Here is a 21644-nt window from a genome sequence, read left to right on the forward strand (position 1 = left end):
ACATCTAAATTGTTTGCTTCAATCATGCTAAATTGTTTGCTTCATCATAAATTTGAATGGAAAATTGCTGCTCTTAATCATCAATGTCTTTCACTTCAGCAAGAATTCGAAGATTACTGTATAATTTTGTGCCTGCTTTACAATGTGATTCCTCTAAAAGTTAAGTTGACTTAAAGTTCAGGCAGGTTACAAATCGTCTGCTTTTTTTAACAAACATTATGTTTAAGTACAATTGTTTATGCCATCACATACCAATATTAAATGCAAGATATGAGCCAGACATTGTTGTGGATCCTTTAAGCTTAAAAGTTTTTTTTTTTTTGAAACATCTTCGCTTCCAACAAGGCTGCAAGCAGCCACTAATTAAAGTTGGAAGTTACTGAAAGAGAAAAGAGGAAGATTGTAGAGCAAGATAACGATTAACGGATGACTTAAAAGATTGCAAATTATATGATCAGGAAAGCAAGATGAAGGAAGCGAATTCCAAAGAGCTGATGTTCGCGGAAAAAAACTAGACAAATAAGCGTTTTTTGAGCACTTAGGAACAGTCACAGAAAAAGGATGACACTTAATTGAAAGACGAGTAACACGAGAATGAATTATTGTAAATGGCACAAGAGATGCTAGCTCTTTAGAGCAGTGCCCATTATAGTATTTGTAGAAAAGAGAAAGAGAAGCAACATTACGACGATGTGATAATGGTTGAAGGTTGGCTGCAAGAGCAGGTCCAACTATGTTTACAATGCGTTTTTGCACCTTGTCTAAAAAAGAAAGGGCATCATTAGAAGATCCGCCCCAGATATGGCAACAGTATTCCATACAAGGCCGGATTTGAGATTTATAGAGATAGAGAATAGAATCCAGAGTAAGAAAGTGGCGAGCTCGAGAAAGAGATGCAACCTTAGCAGATGCTAATTTTGCAACCGATCTGATATATGGTTTCCAAGAAAGATTGGAAGTAAGAGTTAATCCTAGAAGATAAAGAATAGGTGACTCATCGAGTACATCACCGTTCATAAATATAGGAAGATCTAAATTATTGCAATAACGATTGGCTGAAAAAAATTGAGTTTTATCTGTAATAAGTTTGTTGTAAATAACTTTAGCAAATTTACCTTTTGCTCTTAATTCCTTTGCTTCTTTAAACAACTTTTTCCTAATTTCCGTTGTCCTTTCGCTAAAATCTTCATTAACATATAGTTTTTCATTCCAAAGTTTTAGTTTGATAAATTTTTCAAAAACTGCGTTTCTTTCTTTGTAATTAAGAAACTTGACTATTATTGTTCTGTTTTTTTTAACTCCTTTTTCATTTCTTCCTATTCGATGCGCCCTTTCAATTTCTAAATCATTAGTAAAACCAAACTTAGATTTTAAAACTTCTTGAATTTTTCTCTCGCTGTCTTCCCATGATTCGTTCTCGCTTTCTTCGACTCCATTAAACCTAAGATTGTTCCTACGACTTCGATCTTCAAGTTCGGCAAGCTTGTCTTTCACATCATTGTTTTTGTCATTAAACTTTATGTTATCTGTTAGTTCAACATTTGGAATTGCGTTTTTTTTCAGTTCTTTCAATTCAGCTAGAGTAGTTTGAGTTTTTTATTTTACATTTTATTTTACATTTTTTATTTTACAGTTTTTTATTTTACATTTGAGTTTAGATTTATTTGTACTACCCCAAACAATATTGCCATACGAATAATAACTATGTATGAATGCAAAATATAGCTGGGTTAGGGTAGATTTGTCTAAGATTTGACGGGTTTTATATAAAATACCAATATTTCTTGAGATTTTGTTGCTAATATATTTAATATGATCTCTCCAGGATAAGTTTTCATCTATTAAGACTCCAAGTAATTTATTTGTGAAAGAGCGCACAATTTCCATGTTATTTATATATAGCATTGGTAAGGATTTAGGAATATATTGAAACTTTCGTTTAGAATGGAATAAGGAAAACTTAGTTTTAGTGTTTAAAGATAGGCTGTTCGCGTTAAGCCAGATTGATATTTGTTCTAGTTCTTTGTTTGCAACTTGAAATAGAGAAATAATGTTGTTGTGAGAATGAAATAAAGTGGTGTCATCTGCAAACATGATGGGTAGACATAGTATTTGATGCTTTATATAGATCGTTGACGTATATTAGAAATAGTAGAGGACCTAAGATGGAGCCCTGTGGAACCTCACATAATATTTTAAGTTTGTTTGTATGAAAACCGTCATTTAGAGGTATAAACTGTTTTCTATCAGTTAAGTAACTGGTAAACCATTTATGGTATGTATGGCATATTCCATAATATTTTATTTTATCTAGTAAAGTTTGATGGTTGACGGTATCGAATGCTTTTGACAAATCTAGAAATATACCTAAAGTGAAATTGTTATGACAAGATGCTCCACTGATAACTTCAACTTGTTGCTCTCACGTTTGGGGCAAGTGTTGCAAAAATTTTGGGGCTTTTTTTGAGCGATAAAAAAATTTATAAAAAACGCAGTATTTATAATATGAAAGAAGTGGCGGACGTTGACATAATTATATAAAGGAGGGAGTGCTTGTTATTGTTTCATCTCAGAGAATTTAAATAGCAAATCGAAAAGCTACTCACACAAAAAAAGAGCTCCAAATAACTTGTTGCTTTTAAGTTATACAAGAGGACTTTAGGTTATTAAACTCTTCTCTTCTTTTCCTACCAAGAATAATGACTTTGAAATTGGCTGCGGCTGAACATATTGTTCGAATGGCTTTGACTTTTAATCTTATACAAAGCAAAAAATCCCGCTTTTTTAAAAATATTTGTATGTCATATTGATAAATATTTAAACTAACATGACGGGCAACATAAAGATAAAACATAACGCCTTTCTTAGGCAAAAGAAAATATAATCAACTCTGGGAAATATAACGCTAAAATATTCTTCACAAAATAACGGTAAACGTAACGCTAAATTTTTCACTAACCGATACGTAAGCGTTATGTTAGCGTTATATCTTTTACTATGTATGGGAAGTTGGGGTACAGTGGATCGAGGGGCACAGTGAATAAGAGGCATTTTCTCAAAGATTAGAATTTTGTTCATGTTGATAATGTAATCATTTTATGTGCTCATATATCAGCAATCTTTATTCATAGTTGTTATCACATAATTTTTAACTACCGGTTTTTGGTAATTTTTATTTTTAGCTAACTAAAGTAAATTTTCTTACCTTCCTAATGTTTGTTATAGAGATCATGGTTAAAGTAATTTTAAAAATTGAAGTTTTTCATTCGGATTATTGATATTTTTCATTCGGATTATTGATATTTTTCATTCGGATTATTGATTCGGATTATTGATATTTTGGCTTTCTTTTAGTAGCTTAGCTTTTCTTATAACAACACTTGTGTCGCAAGAAATTAGACTTAAATGTTATTGATTTGACTAAATATTATTAATTTGCAGCTGTGTCCGTTGATTCACTGTGCCTCAGTACTGGGGCACAATGAATAACGTAAAACAACTCACTTTAAATCGTTATGTAAGCCGTTAAATAATAAGTATATGGGTTTTAGTAAATTATTATCATAAAGGACATAAATCTCAATCCTTTCGCCTTGAAAAAGATAAAATACATATTTTAACTTTTGCTCAATTTAAAAAATATAAAAATCCGATCCACTGTGCCCCAACTTCCCCTTTATTCTATATGTATATTCGTCAGATCGAAAGGTAGTCAGCAGCTTAGTGGATTTGAAAAAAATATGGTACCTACACATTGGATGTAAGTATTATCTTGAAGCGTTTGCAAGATAGTGAAAACATTAAAACAGAAGTCGCCAAGCAGTACTTTTACATTTGTGTCGTGTTATTGTCGAGGTAAAAAGAGACTCAAAGAGAAAAGAAAAATTACTTTTAATCTTTAAAAAAGTTCTTTTGAGATGTTCGGCTTGTATTGTCTGTAAGTGAAACTAAATGTTTATTCTAGTCCTCTTAAAACCATTAAAACCAAACAAAAAACCAAACAAAAAACCAATCAAAAAAACCTAACAAAAAACCTAACAAAAAACCTAACAAAAAACCTAACAAAAAACCTAACAAAAAACCTAACAAAAAACCAAACAAAAAACCAAACAAAAAACCTAACAAAAAACCAAACAAAAAATTTAACAAAAAACCTAACAAAAAATCTAACAAAAAACCTAACAAAAAACCTAACAAAAAACCTAACAAAAAAACAAACAAAAAACCAAACAAAAAACCAAACAAAAAACCAAACAAAAAACCAAACAAAAAACCAAACAAAAAACCAAACAAAAAACCAAACAAGTGTTTGTTATGAAATAATATTATATTTTTTTAGCAATAATAAATTTATGTGAAACTAGACTGTTGTTTTTATTTAATTTTAAAACAAAACAATAGGTTTTGCTTTTACAGAAAACGTATTCAAAGTTAGTGGGGTAGCTTTGAATGACTGATTAAATATATATTATACAAAATTCTTTGATTTAAATAAATGTTTTGAATTTGAGTTATGTAAGGGCCATCCTTAACCCCTATATTCATTTTTTTAAATTTCAAATATTGTCAATAGTGAAGGAAGAGCAAGCAAAAACGTTCAAAGTAACCCGGCAGGTTTACGATATTTTTACAGGTACTCTAAAACCCAAAGGTTTACGGTACCGTAAACCCAAAGGTTTACGGTACTCTTTTAAATAAAATCAGCATCAAAAGCGTTTTATTACTCTTACACCAAATAGAATTTGTCTCTCTTTTAAATAAAATCAACATAAGCAACAAATCTTCTTACTACTATTAGTAAATATTACTTCTTTTGACATAAAAATCAAGAAGTAAAAAAATGCATACAGTGAGTCAAAGATGTAACAAAGTTGTATTTTGATTAGATATTTTAAAAAATTAAATTCTATTACTCTTTTAAATAAAATTAACAAACTATTGCAATATTTTTATTTATAAGGTTGCAGCAAACTTATATAGTTAGGTAAAGATGAGTTAAATTTGTATAAAAAAAATTAAACGGTTCATGAAAATGTGTTTAATAAATCTGCTCCTCCGAAAAAATACCTTACGTAAATCAGGATACAATTCGAAACTCACCTAACTACCGCAAATAAACAAAAATCAATTATAAAATTATATGGTACAACTTCCGTTTAGCAAAAATGTTGAAACTAAAACTTGAAATCGGTTCTTAGCTTTAATTTACTTACACTTACACAAAAATTAAATATTGCAATGCCGTGCGGGTTGTTTTTTAATATTATCTAATATTCTAGATTCTATATTATTTGCTGATGATACAAATTTATTTTATTCTCATAGTGATATAACAACATTAGTTAAAACGGTCAACATTGAACTTCTAAAACTAATTTAATGGTTAAATATGAATTTTCAATAAATTTATCTGAGACTAAGTATACTAATTTTCATCGCCTCTGAAAAAAAGATAAAATCCCTCTTGCACTTCCAAAACATAAGTTTTGGAACTTGATTGAGAAGAGATCGGAGAATACATCGTAAAAAGAGAATGTCTAATGAAATTTCTAGGTGTATTTCTAGATGTAAATAAATTGGAAAAACCACATAAACATGATTAAAATGAAGTTTCTAATATTTTGGATTATTCTATAAAGCAAAACCATACTTAAATCAATAATCATGTTTGAAATATATATATTACTCATTTATTCATTCCTATCTTTATTATGCAAAGATTGCTTGGTGCAGCACCAATAAAACAAAAACAAAAAAGCTATTTAGCAAACAAAAATATGCAATTAGATTATTAGCAAATGCACACCGTCTCTCACATTCAAGACCATAGTTTAACAATCTAGAAATATTAAATTTTTACCAAACAAATATATATAAGCTTCTAATTTTTATGTATAAAACTAATAATAGTACAATACCAAATATCTTCAAACCATTATTTAATAAAATTCAATACAAATACGTGACTAAATATTCAAGTAACTCAACTGTTGTTCAACCCAAAACTATATATGAGTCCACCAAGTTCTCAATAACTATTAGAGGACCTAATGTATGGAATAAGATAATTAGTAATGATATTAAAACACTTACAACTTTTGAACAGTTTAAACAAAAACTAAAACTGTTACTTTTAAATAATGAATATATTATATTTGAAAATTATCTACTAATGCATACTTTATTTGTCTGGAAAGGTCTGAAGTCTTTAATTATATACATTAGAGTCAATTATATTATAAAAAAGTAATTATAAAGATTTACAGCATTTATAGATTTTAATAATGATAATTTGAATTAATTATTTTTCTAAAATGAGAGAGAGGGAAAAAAGAAGTAATCTTCTTTGAATTTGAATTTTTATTATTTTTGATATTAATTTTTTTTAATTTCTTTTTGTTGAATAAATATTTTTGATTATGAACGTTTGTAAACAGAATCGATTGCGGTTAAAAAGGGATTTCTTACTAAAGTTGTATACACTTCAAACTTTAATTATTTGTGGATAATGCTAAACTATCTCTAAAAAAAATTATGTCAAAACAATATTTTAGGTATGGTTGGTTTTACCAAAGCTATCATTTAAATAATTTTAGGAGGAGAAAAGATCTGGAACTAAAGGAAAACTTTTTTTTTTTCTGGGAAAGTTTAATCTGTGCTTACATTATGGTCTATATTTTAAAGTTGTAAATGTTTTAGTCATTACCTTTAATTTTTTTTGAAAATATAGTAGTGTGTGAATCATTTAAAAATAAAATTTTAACTGGGTTACTTTTTTTTTGTTATAATTTAATGCTTTTAAAAATTGATAAGCTTTCTTTTTATTTGAAGGTTTAAAAATACTGATATAAATAATATTTACGCAATAACACTGCCATTTATTTTCTGAAAACCCTTTTGCAAATCATAAAATTATTTTAAGTATTTGCAATTTTTCTCTTCTTAAGCAGAGCTTTTTGTTGATATTTTTTTACAGTTGAGTGGTTTTTTATGAAGTGCTCATCCATTATGCTTTTGAGTTTACGTGTTCTTTTTACGTGCCAGTAGGTACTCTTCATGCTGTTGAACTCAGCATGAATACTCTCTGCACTCTGTTCTCCATAAGTACCAAGTCTTACTCCCATTTCATAATGAAAGATGATGCATGATATTCAAGCATATGAAGCTTAGGTGTAATTGAATCATTTGGCCAATTATAACGGTATTTCATAAAATCTTCAATATGATTTAGTTTAGCTTTAACATTTTGTTAACATGGTTACCAACAAAAATTTTCCCATGGTATGCTTGTCTTTGCACTCCTAACAAATTAAGTACCTCGTCGAGTTTATTTACTAGTGGACCAAATGACATCTTTACATGGTCAGTTTCTTTCATAATTTTTAATTCTGAGATCTATGAATATAAATATGGCGATTAATTCTCATATAAATACAAAATACCAAAACATAAAATATTAGAAATAACATATCTATTAGGATCCGAACAAAATGTATTATTTATGATTTATCTTTTAGTGAACAATAAAATTTAAAATGCTTACCTATACTTTTTTTTTTCTCTTCAAAGTGAATTATGCGTCAAATACTAACTTTATATATTCTTCATTTTCAGGGTTAGATAATATGTGAGTTTCAAGTGCTTCTGTTATGATACGTGTTTTATCTTCAAGATCCTGAGTACTTATCTGAAGTTGCTTTATTTGACATTGCTTCTTGATATATTCGTTAAACTCTTTACAGTCAAGTGTTTGGTTGTTTACTGTCAAATGTTTGCAATATTTTTTGTTTAATAATATGAAGTGAAGCAGCATCAATATCCAAAGTGATAACACTTGTTGAATTTAATGCAAATATATCTGATAGACTTATTTGTAATGATGATGTTGACAAGGTTGAAGAAATTGGTATTGGATATTGATAAATATTTTGATGGTTTATGCGTTCTGACAGTTGTGTAGAAGGCCTCCTAGGCAAAGACTTAAGGGGTAAACAAATTCTATCTGTTGACCAGTCTCGCACCCTTTCTTCATCTGTTAGGCTGGTGCAGATGTATTCGCTCTCCTTCATCTTAAGACTGTACTCTTTCTGAAAGTTTTTCTGATCAAATTGACCAAACTCTCTCTCTTTATCCATCAGCCAATATTGTTGTTGTTGGTGACTTTAATCACATCACAATGAATGGCTTGACTCTTGTGTGAATGACTCTGCAGGCGTTAAAACCCACAACTTTTGTCTTTCTCAACCCCTAACTCAAATAGTCAACTTTCCAACTCGTTTTCCAGACAACCGGAATCATTCATCTTCTTTCCTCGACTTATGTCTTGTTTTTGATCCTAGTCATTGCTCAGTTTCTCCACATTAACCCTTAGGTACTTCTGATCACGGTTTGATCTCTTTAAAACTAATATCTCATTCTTCTTCATCATCTGAATCCCCCTATTATTGTACCTCTTCCAACTACCTTAATGCTAACTAGGACTCTTTCCGTGAATTTCTCCGTGATGGCTCACGGGTAGAAATCTTTCGTCTTCCTGATAACAAATGTGCTTCTTACATAACTTCTTGGATTCAGACTGTCATGGAATCTTTTATTCCCTCTCGACAACTCCAAGTCGAGCCTCATTCTTCTCCATGGTTTTCCTAACATTTTGCTGCTGCAATTTTCAATTGAAACGTTACTTCCATATCTATCAGCAAAATAATTCTCCAGAAAACAGACGCCTGTTTATTACAGCTAGAGATTATTGTAAAAAGGTTTTGTCTAACGCCAAAGCCCGCTATTCTCAGGTCACGAAATCTCGTATTTCATCACAAAAATTAAGCTCTCGTGACTTCTGGAGGATCTTTAACAGTATCAATAATAAGGAAAAAACTATTATTCCACATCTCTTATATGGTTCAAACTTTGTCACCTCACCAAAAGACAAAGCTGAACTGTTTACAAAAAAATTTTCATCAATATTGTTTCTTGATTCCACTAGTTGCGTTCTACCTGATATAACCATCAAACAGGTTGATCCACTGCTTGACATTTGTATCATTCCAGCTTTTGTATCTGAAGCGATTTCCTACTTAGAATCTTCTACAGCTTGTGGTCCGGACAACATACCTGTTATAGTCTTGCAGAAGTGTTCTCCAGAGCTGTCGCCTATACTTTCAAAACCATTTAACAAGTGGTTATCAGAATCTTGTTTTCCAGCCTACTGGTAAGCGGCATCTGTTATCTCTATTTTCAAAAATTTTGGAAAGCGATCTGATTCGTCTAACCAACGTTCCATTAGTCTTCTTCCTATCATAAGCAATGTTTTTGAATCTTTAATTAACAAACACTTAATCTCTCATCTTGAATCTAATAACTTTGCTGATTTGCCAACAGTAATAACCAATAGGTTTTATCGTGCATTAGATAAAGGTTGAGAGGTTAAGGCCATTGCTCTTGACATTTCTAAAGCTTTTGGTAAAGTTTGGCATGCTGGTCTTCTCCATAAGCTTTCTCTTTATGGTGTATCTGGTAACATTTTTAAGACGTTTGAATCCTTCCTTTCAAATCATAGTATAAAAGTTGTCCTCAGTGGACAACACTCTTCTTCATATCCTGTAACTTCAGGAGTTCCTTAATATTCAACCCTTGGCCCTATATTCTTTTTAATTTACACTAACGATATTTTAGATATTCTCACAACTAAGGTGGCATTGTTCGCTGATGATAATACTATTTATTTTTGTCATGTTAAGAAGCCAACACTCTCTGATTGCTTGGAGAGGGCATTTAAAATTGAAAAGGATCTCATTTCTTCTACAGCATGGAGTTCACAAAAACTGGTGAACTTTAATTCAGATAAAACCTAATTTTTTTCAGCCAGTCGTTATCGCAATAATTTAGATCTTCCTTTATTTATGAATGGTGATGTATTCGATGGGTCATCTTCATCTTCTAGGATTAACTCTTCCCTTCATCTTCTAGGATTAAATCTTACTTCCGATTTTTCTTGGAAACCGTATACCAAACTCATTGCAAAATTGTAAACATAGTTTGACCTGCTCTTGCAGCCAACCTCTCTCATGTTACTCGTCATTCAATGAAGTCTCATCCTTTTTCTGTGAATGTTCCTCTTATTCGTCAACTAATTAAAGCGTTATTAATTTTTTTGCGTTGTTAAAATATTGTCATCAAGTATGAATATATCTAGCGCGAAATTTTTATGCCAAAATAATAAAATTTAATTTTTCATAAAGAAAAATATATTAGATAGAAATCCGTTTCATTTTTGTTTGAAAAACAATGCATCGAAACATTTAGTTTTAACTTTGTTTAAAGATATTATTTTTGAGTAACATGATTTATTGATTGATTATTATATATTGGCGCCCTTATTTATCAAAATTTCCTTATATTATAGATGAAGGACCTTTTTTTTTTTCAGGTACCTTCTTTTCATTTGGCGCACCTTGGATATCTGCCGCCCAGGACAATCTTTCCCTTTCGCCCCCCCCCTCCTCTCGGCGGCACTGGTTTTTGTAATTTAATTAAAAAAAAATTTGTAATTTTATTGTTTAAAGGTTTGAGTTGATAAAATAGAAAAAATAACGAATTTGGGTGCCCAAATATCTAATTGGATCATGATTAGTGATCCCTAAAAATTGTTTACTAGCAAAAAGTTTGGATCCAGCTTTATAATTTTTGAAAATACTCCAATTTTCGCTTAAGGTACTCATAATACCCTAACCTACCCTATATACATACATACACACACATATATATATATATATATACATATATATATATATATATATATATATATATATATATATATATATATATATATATATATATATATATATATATATATATATATATATATATACATATACATATATATATATATATATATATATATATATATATATATACATATACATACATATATATATATATATATATATATATATATATATATATATATATAATATATGTATATATATATATATATATATATACATATATATATATATATATATATATATATATATATATATATATATATATATATATATATATATATATATATATATATATATATATATACATATACATATATATATATATATATATATATATATATATTACAATCTCTCTAATTCGATAACCTCTATAATTCGACTACAAGTACAGTCTCCGCGAAATGCGCTTAAGAAACTTTTTTGTTTAACTTTCTTCATTTCGAATCTCTATAATTCGAAAACCTCTACAATTCGAATGGATTTTTCAGACCTGTCAGTAAGATTCTCTCTGTAAATGGAACTTTTATAAATTTTTGTCGTATAAAAAGCTCGTTAAGCATCGAACTCTTTTTTCAAATTTCGAATGTTTTGATTTTTTGTTAAACAATTAGCGTAAATTATTTCCTTCTGTTTAAAAAAAATCATGGCATCAAAAAGACTGCTTAAAGAATACAATTTAAAGCTGAAATACGAAGCTCTACTGGAATTGGAGAAAGGAAAAACAAATAAAGAGGTTTCGAAAATCTTTGATATTGCACCAAACACTCTTTTAGCCTGGAAAAAGAATAAAGATAAAATCTTTGACGCTTTTCGTCAACGAAATTTGGCTAAACGGGTGAAAGTTGATACGTATTATCAAGTCAACAGAGCTGTACTTAAATGGTTCAATCGAATGAGAGCTGATAAGGTTCCAATCAGTGGTTTGCTGGTAAAAGATAAAGCTTTATATTTTGCGAAAGAGTTAAGCTTCGAAAATTTTCAAACTTCGGATGGATGGCTAGACAAATTTAAGAAAAAGTAAATTAATTTCTTATTTTATTCTCTCCAATTTTTATAATTAATGACTTTACAGTATATGATTATTCTAGAACTTTTTCTCTAACTGCTTTAAAAAATTAAAGTAAATATTTTCCAGAATTAGACACTCTGGAAACTTGCAAAGACCTCGAAGCTAAATTCAAACCTGCGTATCGTACAAGTTACGTCAAAGTAATTATAATTTTTTTTTGTAGATATGGTATATCTTTCAAAACCATTTCTGGAGAGGCAAAGTCTGTTAACGATCAGATGATCGCTCCATGGCTCGAAATCACACTGCAAGCTTAGTAAAGTTCGCCTGACTGGGATGGACGCAGGTAATGTTAAAGGAGAAAAACTTTCAATGTTTGTATTTGGAAAATCGAAGTCTCCTAGATGTTTTAAAGGTGTGAAAAATATTCCTTGTCGCTATCGGACCCAACCAAAAAGTTGGATGTCGGCAGAATTATTTGAGGAGTGGGTTAAAGTAATTGACCTAAAGTTTAGTTTTCAGAAATGGAAAATTTCTTTTAATTGTAGATAATTGCTCTGCCCATTCTAACGTGCAGAAACTTGATTGGGTGGAGCTTATCTTTCTTCCACCAAATACAACTTCGATCACCCAACTTATGGATCAAGGAGTTATCCGATCTCTTAAAGCCAAATATCGCGCACTTGCAGTGAAAAAGCAAATTGCTGCCTTCACTGCAAGTGGGCGATATTTGGAAAAAGAGAACAAGATGCTTAAGTTTTCTATCTTAACTGCTATGTTTATGCTAACAAAAGCAGGAATTCTATTCCAGATCGAACCTTCATAAATTGTTTCAAAAAATCAGGAATATTATTAGAAGCAGTGGAAAAGCATGCAAATGATGATAACGACCTTTTCTGTGGCTTAGATGTAGACGAGACTGTAATGGAAAACTTAAGAGATGATCTCGAATTGTTAAAAAAAAATTCGATGCAGATTTTAACCTCACGGCCAAAGAGTTAGTAGACATAGATTTCGATATTTGCATTGCCAACAAATCATCAGATGAGGACATCATTGCAGAAGTTTCTGAGCATAATGCTATTGAAACTGAAGAGGAATCCGATGATGAGTGCGTTGGTGTTTCTGACAATGCTACAAAACCAAGTCTGAACGAAGCGATGCATGCTGTCACTGTACTCGAGAATTACAATCTTTATTCTAACTTTGGAGATGATTTGATGAAGGCTCTTAAAGACATAAATTGTGTCATTAAAATGGATTTAAAAGCCTCAAAAAGACAATCTACAGTTACTGACTTTTTTTTGAAAATGTAAAAGTTTAAATCACATAATATATTTTGCATTTAGGCCTAAGAATCACTGTTTGTTTGTTTCATTTCTATTCGTTACTTTGACCAGAATATTTGAAAAAAAGTCAACTTTCTATAATTCGAAAATCTCCCTAATTCAAAAATTTTTCCCCCGTTAAATTCGAATTAGAGAGATTGTACTGTATATATATATACATATATATATATATATATATATATATATATATATATATATATATATATATATATATATATATATATATATATATATATATATATATATATATATATATATATATATATGTATATATATATATATATATATATATATATATATATATATATATATATATATATATATATATATATAGAGAGAGAGAGAGAGAGAGAGAGAGAGAGAGAGAGAGAGAGAGAGAGAGAGAGAGAGAGAGAGAGAGAGAGAGAGAGAGAGAGAGAGAGAGAGAGAGAAAGTATCGGACAAAACGAATGCAAACAAATAATGCTAATTTAATTCCTTTATATTAAAGTGCTGCATTTTTTCAATTTAAAGAAATAACTTTGTAACTGTTTAGAGACAAAGTTCTTCAAGTTTTATTTATCACAAAGTTCATTATTTGTACACGAAAATTAAAAAATTATTCAAAAGAATTAAATAAAATTGATTTCCTTCTTGACAAAACAAATGCAACTCGACAAAATGTTGACCAAGCTGTATTTCACTATCAATATTTCGTCGCGAATTCTTCGTTGTCGATCACATCCTTGCATCTTCGAGGCATAGATTCGATCAGGTGATCAATAAAACTTTGTGGAATCGCTGCCCAGGCCTTTTGGATTTTCTTCAAACAGTTGATCCTTATTACGAACACTTTCACGATTAGTTCTGCGGTTGACGATCTCCCACAGGTTCTCGATAGGGTTGAGATCCGGAGATTAAGGCGGCCAATCCATCACCGATAGGTGGTTGTCTTGAAACCACTGCTTGACTACTTTTGCAGTGTGTTTCGGATCGTTGTCTTGCTGAAAAACCCATTTTATTGGCATATTCCATTCAGCATGAGGTAACATAACATCTTTCAGGATATTTTTATACATGAAACGGTCCATTATTCCATCGTCAGAAAAACACCCCCAGACCATTAAATTGCCTCCACCATGCTTCACGGTCTTATGGCAGTAGCGTAAATCGAGGCGTTTTCCGGCCGGTCGACGTACACGGCAAATGCCATCGCTCCCAATGATGTTGAACTTTGATTCATCACTGAACAGGACAGTTCGCCATTTCTGCACATTCCAGTCAATATGAGATGTAGCAAACAGGAGTCTTTTCTTCTGGTTTTTTAGTAAAATCAGCGGTTTCTTTGCAGGGCGTCGAGAAAACAATCCGGCTTCAACAGCACGTTGTATGATTTTTGGGTCCGACACAGGCAGCTCTAATTGCTTTTTTATCTCGACTGATAATATCCAGGGATCCTTCTTGACGGATCTGACGATCATAGAATCCTCTCTAGAAGTGGTGGAACGCGGTCTTCCACCATTGTTATCTGCTGCCAACTTCCCCGTAGAACGATATTTGGAACATAGTCTTGATACGGTCCATTTTTTCACGCGATATTTATCACAAATACTTTTTTGTGACATTCCACTTACGTAATTGCCAATAATTTTCTTTCTTAGTTCCAATCCAAGACTGTCGGGGGCCATTTTTGCACTTGAAGTCATAAAAATAATAAAAATAAATAATCACGCCTCTCAAGGCTTACCGTGTTACATTAACCTTGTGATGATACAATAATGCTCTGTGGAACACAACGTCTTGGTTGGATGTTGGATTATTTATGAAACAAGCATTTTTTTCTGCTTTTTTCGAGTCCAAGGTTGATATGGTTTAGAAAAAAAAAAATTCAAAAATATTAGGACCTGTCAAGAATTTAAATTCCAAAGAGGACCCTCAAGATCTCATCAAAATCAAAAAATATTTTTTTACTTTTATCTTATAATTAATAGACATTGATTCGTGTCTCAGTAATATTGGTTTTTAAACTCTTTTTTTTGCTATGAAAATCGCTCCACCCTAATATTTATACCTACATACATACACACACACACACAAAAAAAAAATGTATATATATATTTATATACATATATGTATATATGTGTGTGTATGTATATATATATATATATATATATATATATATATATATATTATATATATATATATATATATATATATATATATATATATATATATATATATATATACATACACACACACGTACACAAAAATATGTATATATATATATTTATATACATATATGTGTATATATCCAACTGCAAACATGACTGCAAAAAATGTATCCATCCAACTGCAAACACGGCTACAAAAAATGCATGTCGTAGTTCATAAATATAAAAATAGATATAATTTTAATACAATTTATCGATTAACAACAAATAAAAAATTAAGTGATTGCTTTTTTATATTCTCTTAGTCCATGCAGAAAAATAGATTTTGTTTGTTCAATCGTTTCTTGAAAAATGCGCATATCATCTGTTTTTGTTTTCATTACATTATCAAGTGCAATTTTAAGAGACTCGTTATTTTCCAATTGAATAGCCAGCCTTAAAAATAAAATAAATTATCAAAAATCCAAAAAATTTAATTTGACAAAAGACACAATTTTCTGAATCCTAAGTTCCTTTATCAAAAATTTATTAAAATACATTGATTGAAGAATCTCAACACGAGGCCATGACGAAAACATAGGATTGAGAAGTAAATAACCTTTTACTTCATAATCTAAAGTTTCCATCAAAGACACCAAATGAGCATAACATCTTGTGTATGTGTAACATCCCTCTTGTGCAAAAGTAAACAGCACAAATATGTGCACGGTTTTCATTTTGTGATTTTGGAAGCATTGTAGAGTTAAATTACAAGTTATTTATTAAATTTATTAAATTTTTAACATTTCATATATTGAAGTAATTGTTTAAATGTGTAAATAAAAAAAAAGCATAACTTGTAAAAAAACAAATTAATAGGTAATAGCTTATTTTTCAGCCTTTAAGGCTAAAAATGAGCTATTATTGAGATTCAGAACTTTAACAATAAATTAGAGAAAAATTCTGATAGTATAAACTAATATAGAAATAAAGGTGTTATAATTTTTTACACTCAACGCTCAAGATTAGAGAATTTTATTTTCTGTATTTATAGTTTTTTTAATTCCGTGGATATTAAAGATTTCTCAAAATTCGAGAATTTTAAAGATATCTTGAAATTCGAGAATTTTAAATTTTTATAATTTTTAGAACTAACATATATATGTAAAAGGCAAAATACAAAGAGGTTCAGTTTCATCCAGGGTGTGTTGAAATAAAACCATTTAAAAGCTGTTTTTACAAGAAACAAAAAAAATCTGGTTATGCAAGTTAAGTGTGCAACTTGTTTTTAATTTAATTTTTCTTATGTAAAAATGAATATGCACATAAAAACACACATACAAAAATAAAAATAAATAATAGTATTATATAAGTAATGATGTTATAATAATAATAACAAACAGCTTTGAAATTAAACTAATTACTTTGTGTTTAAAGCCAAAAGTTCCTGAGACAAATTTTTGTCTTTTTGATTGGATATTCTTGAACCAATGTTAGTACTTTTGACTTGCAGCTTTCCAATTTGTTTTTCAAGTTTTACATTGTTGTTTCTTCCTTCTGATATTGTTGCATCTTTCTGAATAATTTCTTGCGTTAATTCTTCATTTCTAAAATTATTCAAATTACATAGCTTATATAGCATACTAAGACAGGGGGATGAATGCACTGTTTTTTGGTGTTTGAAAACTCCAAGCATTTCTATAAATGTCCCACAATTTGAGAGGATTACAATTTTTATATGGCTATACTTTTTGAATGCTAAAAGATTAGTGTATGAAATTTAAAATTTATTGATAAATAAAAAATTTAGATTTGATGAGGAAAAATTTGACGGGTTTTTTGTTTCCAGGTTCTAACTGCCGCAATCTTTTGTATCCTAATTTAATATATTTATAAACATAAAAGTTAGGAGTTTGCATCAAGTAATTGATTTAAATCTCAAACACTAAATAAAGGTGCCTCCACCCCTAAAAGGTGTCACAAACTACACAAATAAGCAACTAATTCGAATTGCATAAAAAAAAAACTTTAAATAAAGATATAGAAAAAAAACTTTAAATAAAGATATAAAAAAAAAACTTTAAATAAAGATATAGAAAAAAAACTTTAAATAAAGATATAGAAAAAAAACTTTAAATAAAGATATAGAAAAAGCAATTTTAACGAAATAATTTGAACGTTGTGTCTGATTTACGTCAGACATCATCTTTTTAATTTAATGACATTAAATTTAAACATAAATATTTCAAAAGGAAGAGAAAAAATTAAATAGTATTAAATCATCATAATTAAAGATACCACGAAGAGTGATTTTGCTGAATACTGAAAGACAGCTGGGCTATCGAATATTCAGCCAGGCTTTTGGCTAAAGCGTCAAGTATTCGGCGGCTGAATATTTAATGACACTTAGTTATAGTTCATTAACTATAACTCATTTAAGGTCTATTTTAAATACATACCTTTACTACTTTTTTGTTTTTATTTTATTAATTTATTAACTTATTCTATAAAAAGAAGCATAGTGACGGCAGAGAAAGGTTTAAACATTTTACTTTAGCTTCTTTAGGTTTAAACATTTTACTTTAGCTTCAGAGAAAGGTTTAAACATTTTACTTTAGCTACTTTAACTAGAGCTTCTGTAAGTAAAAATGAGAGTACTCGCATTTCTAACAATTCTAATAAACCAGCAAAGGAAACCACCTAGGAAATGAAGAGACAAAACATAAAACATCAAAATTATTAAAGATAAGATTTACACTACGATCTCAACCTGAAGCAAGGTTCAATTTAAATGAAAAATATCTTGCTGCCATTTTTCTTGACCCCCATTTAAAAACTAATTTCTTGGGATTTAGGTCTAGTAGCAACAGAAACAATTCAGAAACATATCCACAAAATAATAAAATCATCGAGATACACAATAGTTTCTGATATTATTTTGAGGAAGTTGCTACAGAAAATATCCACACAAATAAAAATGTCAAACAGAAAAGTCCAACTGCAAATTAACAAAAATTGTTGAAAAAATTGTTTTTATTCATCATAATTTACCAGAGTTGTTGCGACATAATATGTCTGGCAGACCTGTCGACATATTTTCAGACATATTTTCTGCCGACATAAAATATGTCCCACGTATTTTTTATTGACATATTTTGACATAATTTTATGTCTGAATTATTTTCTGCTGACATAAAATATGTCAGACATATTTTCTGTCGACATATTTTGACATAATTTTATGTCTGAATGATTTTCTGCTGACATAAAGTATGTCAGACATATTTTCTGTTGACATATTTTGACATAATTTTATGTCTGAATGATTTTCTGCTGACATAAAATATGTAAGATATATTTTCTATGGACATATTTTGACATTTTATATCTGAATTATTTGCTGTTTGATATTCTTGAAGAAAAAATCAATATAACAAATTTATTGCGCATTTCAACTTAATTTACAGAGTTAAGTAAAAATAGTTTAACAAATTTGTTGCTTTTTTGCAATCAATTATAAATGAAGGTCAACAAAAAAATTTTTTTTTTTGGTGCCGAACAAACAATTTGTTTTTTGGATTGCATTTCACATTTTGATTTCAAATATGCAACTCATTTTTTACCATCACGTCAAGCTGTAAAGATATTTGGGTTCAGATCTTTAATATTTGGGGTAAAGTCCCTAATATTGTCAAAAAAAAAAGTTGTTCAAAAGTATGTCAACTTGGGTCTCAAAAAAAGCGTATTTTAGAAGATAGTATTGAGATTTTAGAAAACATAAAAATTTTTCCTTAAAATTTTTTGGCAAAAAATTTTTTTAAAAAAATGCTAAAGACTCTCAAAAAAATGTCAACAAAATGTTTTTTCAGCAATAATACAAAAAATACTTATTTTTATTACAAACGAATAACATCTTTAAAATCTCTATGAAAATACGCTTCTTTTGAGACTCAGGTTGACATACTTTTGAATAACTTTTTTTTCGACAATATTAAGGACTTTACCCCAAATTCTAAAGATTTGAACCCAAATATCTTTACAACTTGACGTGATGGTAAAAAACGAGTTGCATATTTGAAATCAAAATAAGAAACCCTACATAAAAAACAAATTGTTTTCTTGGCACCAGAAAAAAATTTTGTTTTTGTTGACCTGTGTTATGCTTCATAAAACTTTTATTTTAAATCCTATAAGCAAATATCTTTTGTTTCATAAAGGTCTTTTTCTGCCCTTTTTAGCAATGTATCATTTGATAGTATTGACAAAGTATTTTTAGCGATGTATCATTTGAGAGTATCGACTAGTATTGATGCATCATTTAATAGTATTTGATAGTATTGATTAGTATGGATTAGTATTGGCGATTTCCCTTATTAGAATGTAAAAACCATCTCAAGCTGAGTTTTTATTACTGAAAATGGTTTTTATTAATATGACTAAACTTAAAATTATTCCAATATATATTTAACTCAAAACATTTTATGCAAGTTTATGGCAGTTAATTATGCTGTTATAATGCAATTGCCAATTATTTTATTGTTAAATAAATCATAACTATTATAACTAAAAGTATATTATTCGTAATTAGTTATAAATTATTACCGGTTAGTCTTCTTAATATGAATTTAATGAGCTGAATATAACTTTTGTGAAATATTTCAAATTCTTCAGCTTAAATGAATTTAATTTGGCACGAATTTTTTGAAATTCTGTGAACCCTTTTTTTCATAGAATCTTTTGAACTCAATTTTTCATAATGAAATCTTTTTCAGGATCAACTAATAATTAAAAATAACTGAAAAAGTTTTTTTTTAATTATTATTTTAATCAAAGAAATAATTTTAAGTTTAGACATACTAATAAATACCAGTTTCAGTAATAAAAACTCAGCTTGAGATGGTTTTTACATTCTAATAAGGGAAAGCGCCAATACTAATCAATACTAATCAATACTATCAAATACTATCAAATGATGCCTCAATACTAGTCAATATTAGTCAATACTATCAAATGTCAATATTAGTCAATACTATCAATGTCAATATTAGTCATAATCAATAAATAAGTCATAATCAATAAATAAGTCAATGAAATGCCAATATTAGTCAATACTATCAAATGATACATCGATAAAAAGGGCAGAAAAAGACCTTTATGAAACAACTGATGTTTGCTTATAGGGTTTAAAGTAAAAGTTTTATGAAGCATAATTGATTGCAAAAAAGCAACAAATTTGTTAAACTATTTTCACTTAACTCTTTAAATTAAGTTGAAATGCGCAATAAATTTGTTAGATTGATTTTTTCTTCAAGAATATCAAACAGCAAATAATTCAGATATAAAATTATGTCAAAATATGTCGACAGAAAATATGTCTGACATATTTTATGTCAGCAGAAAATAATTCAGACATAAAATTATGTCAAAATATGTTGATAGAAAATATGTGTGACATATTTTATGCCGGCAGAAAATATGTCTCAGACATATTTGACATTGACATATAGATTTTAAGGGTTAAATATGCTGATTTTTTTGTTAAATAAAACATTTTTGTGAGAAAAAGAATCGAATCTGTATAAAAATGTGATTAATATGATCTATTTATTATAACATATATAGTGGTACAATCTATTTATTACGTAATTTTTAATTTTTTTAATCATTATTGGTAATTGGTCTTTTTATAAATAGTTCTCTATTTTCACAAATACCTAATACAAATCTTCTCACGAGACACGCAGTTGCATGCTTTATATGACCATGCATATAACATTTTGTTTTGACAACTTGGCCACGACTCCTTGCATGTTTTCAGTAGGGGTGCACCAATGTATCGACTATTTAGCCAATGCATCGGCATCGACCTTGATAACCATCAGCCAATGCCAATTGTTTTGAAAACTTTTTAAATTTAATTTCTATTTCTGTGTTGCTATATTATATCCAAACAAAGAACTACGGCATAAACATAAATGCAATGTATAAGCCTAAGTTATTGATAATAAGTTATTATATAGGCATATATGCAACCACTAAACTAAAAGTTATTAAACTGCTTTTAACAGGGCTCCCTACTTTTTTAGTGTTTTCTTATAATTTAGTACATTAATTATATAACTTATGGATCCGAAACTCTACAAAGAAGTTTAAAATCAAAAAATGCACATTTAAACATAAAGTATAACGTATTTAAAATATAATAGAACAACTTACGTCATGTTAAAAATAAATATAAATTTTTATAATGTTATGAAAAGTAATAAAATGCTATATAATACTGTGAATCTATTTTTTTGTTTTCATTTCTCCAAAAATTTTCCAATTTACATGCACAAAAGCTAAATGTTCTCCTGTTCTGCAGTTAGTCAGG

At 29.0% G+C, this 21644-nt stretch overlaps 2 protein-coding genes across 3 annotated transcripts in view; one reads left to right on the top strand and one right to left on the bottom strand.

The window, feature by feature from the left end:
- The first annotated feature begins 12129 nt into the window (after positions 1 to 12129).
- LOC136086968 (tigger transposable element-derived protein 4-like) lies at positions 12130 to 13109 on the top strand. The gene is made up of 3 exons (XM_065809470.1): positions 12130 to 12208; positions 12342 to 12512; positions 12769 to 13109. The coding sequence occupies exons 1-3, from the start codon at positions 12130 to 12132 to the stop codon at positions 13107 to 13109; spliced, it is 591 nt and encodes a 196-aa protein (XP_065665542.1).
- A 2393-nt stretch (positions 13110 to 15502) lies between these two features.
- LOC101234487 (coiled-coil domain-containing protein 13) overlaps positions 15503 to 21644 on the bottom strand; it is a 68909-nt gene continuing 62767 nt past the window's right edge. For both annotated transcript variants that reach the window (XM_065810744.1, XM_065810745.1), the window contains 2 exons: positions 16696 to 16878; positions 15503 to 15727 (listed from right to left, as the gene is read on the bottom strand). In XM_065810744.1, the coding sequence (XP_065666816.1) occupies positions 15568 to 15727; positions 16696 to 16878 (343 nt within the window). In that variant the 3' untranslated portion in view covers positions 15503 to 15567. The remainder of the gene's footprint in view (positions 15728 to 16695; positions 16879 to 21644) is intronic.

Source organism: Hydra vulgaris, chromosome 11 (genome assembly GCF_038396675.1).
Source record: "Hydra vulgaris chromosome 11, alternate assembly HydraT2T_AEP".
NCBI lineage: Eukaryota > Metazoa > Cnidaria > Hydrozoa > Anthoathecata > Hydridae > Hydra > Hydra vulgaris.

What these genes read in the sequence shown, in the direction of transcription:
- LOC136086968 (XM_065809470.1), top strand. Translation starts at nt 12,130, where the DNA reads ATGGACGCAGGTAATGTTAAAGGAGAAAAACTTTCAATGTTTGTATTT. An exon ending in GTCTCCTAGATGTTTTAAAG is followed by an intron (nt 12,209 to 12,341) that starts GTGTGAAAAATA and finishes TTTTAATTGTAG; the next exon opens with ATAATTGCTCTGCCCATTCT. An exon ending in AATTGCTGCCTTCACTGCAA is followed by an intron (nt 12,513 to 12,768) that starts GTGGGCGATATT and finishes AATTCGATGCAG; the next exon opens with ATTTTAACCTCACGGCCAAA.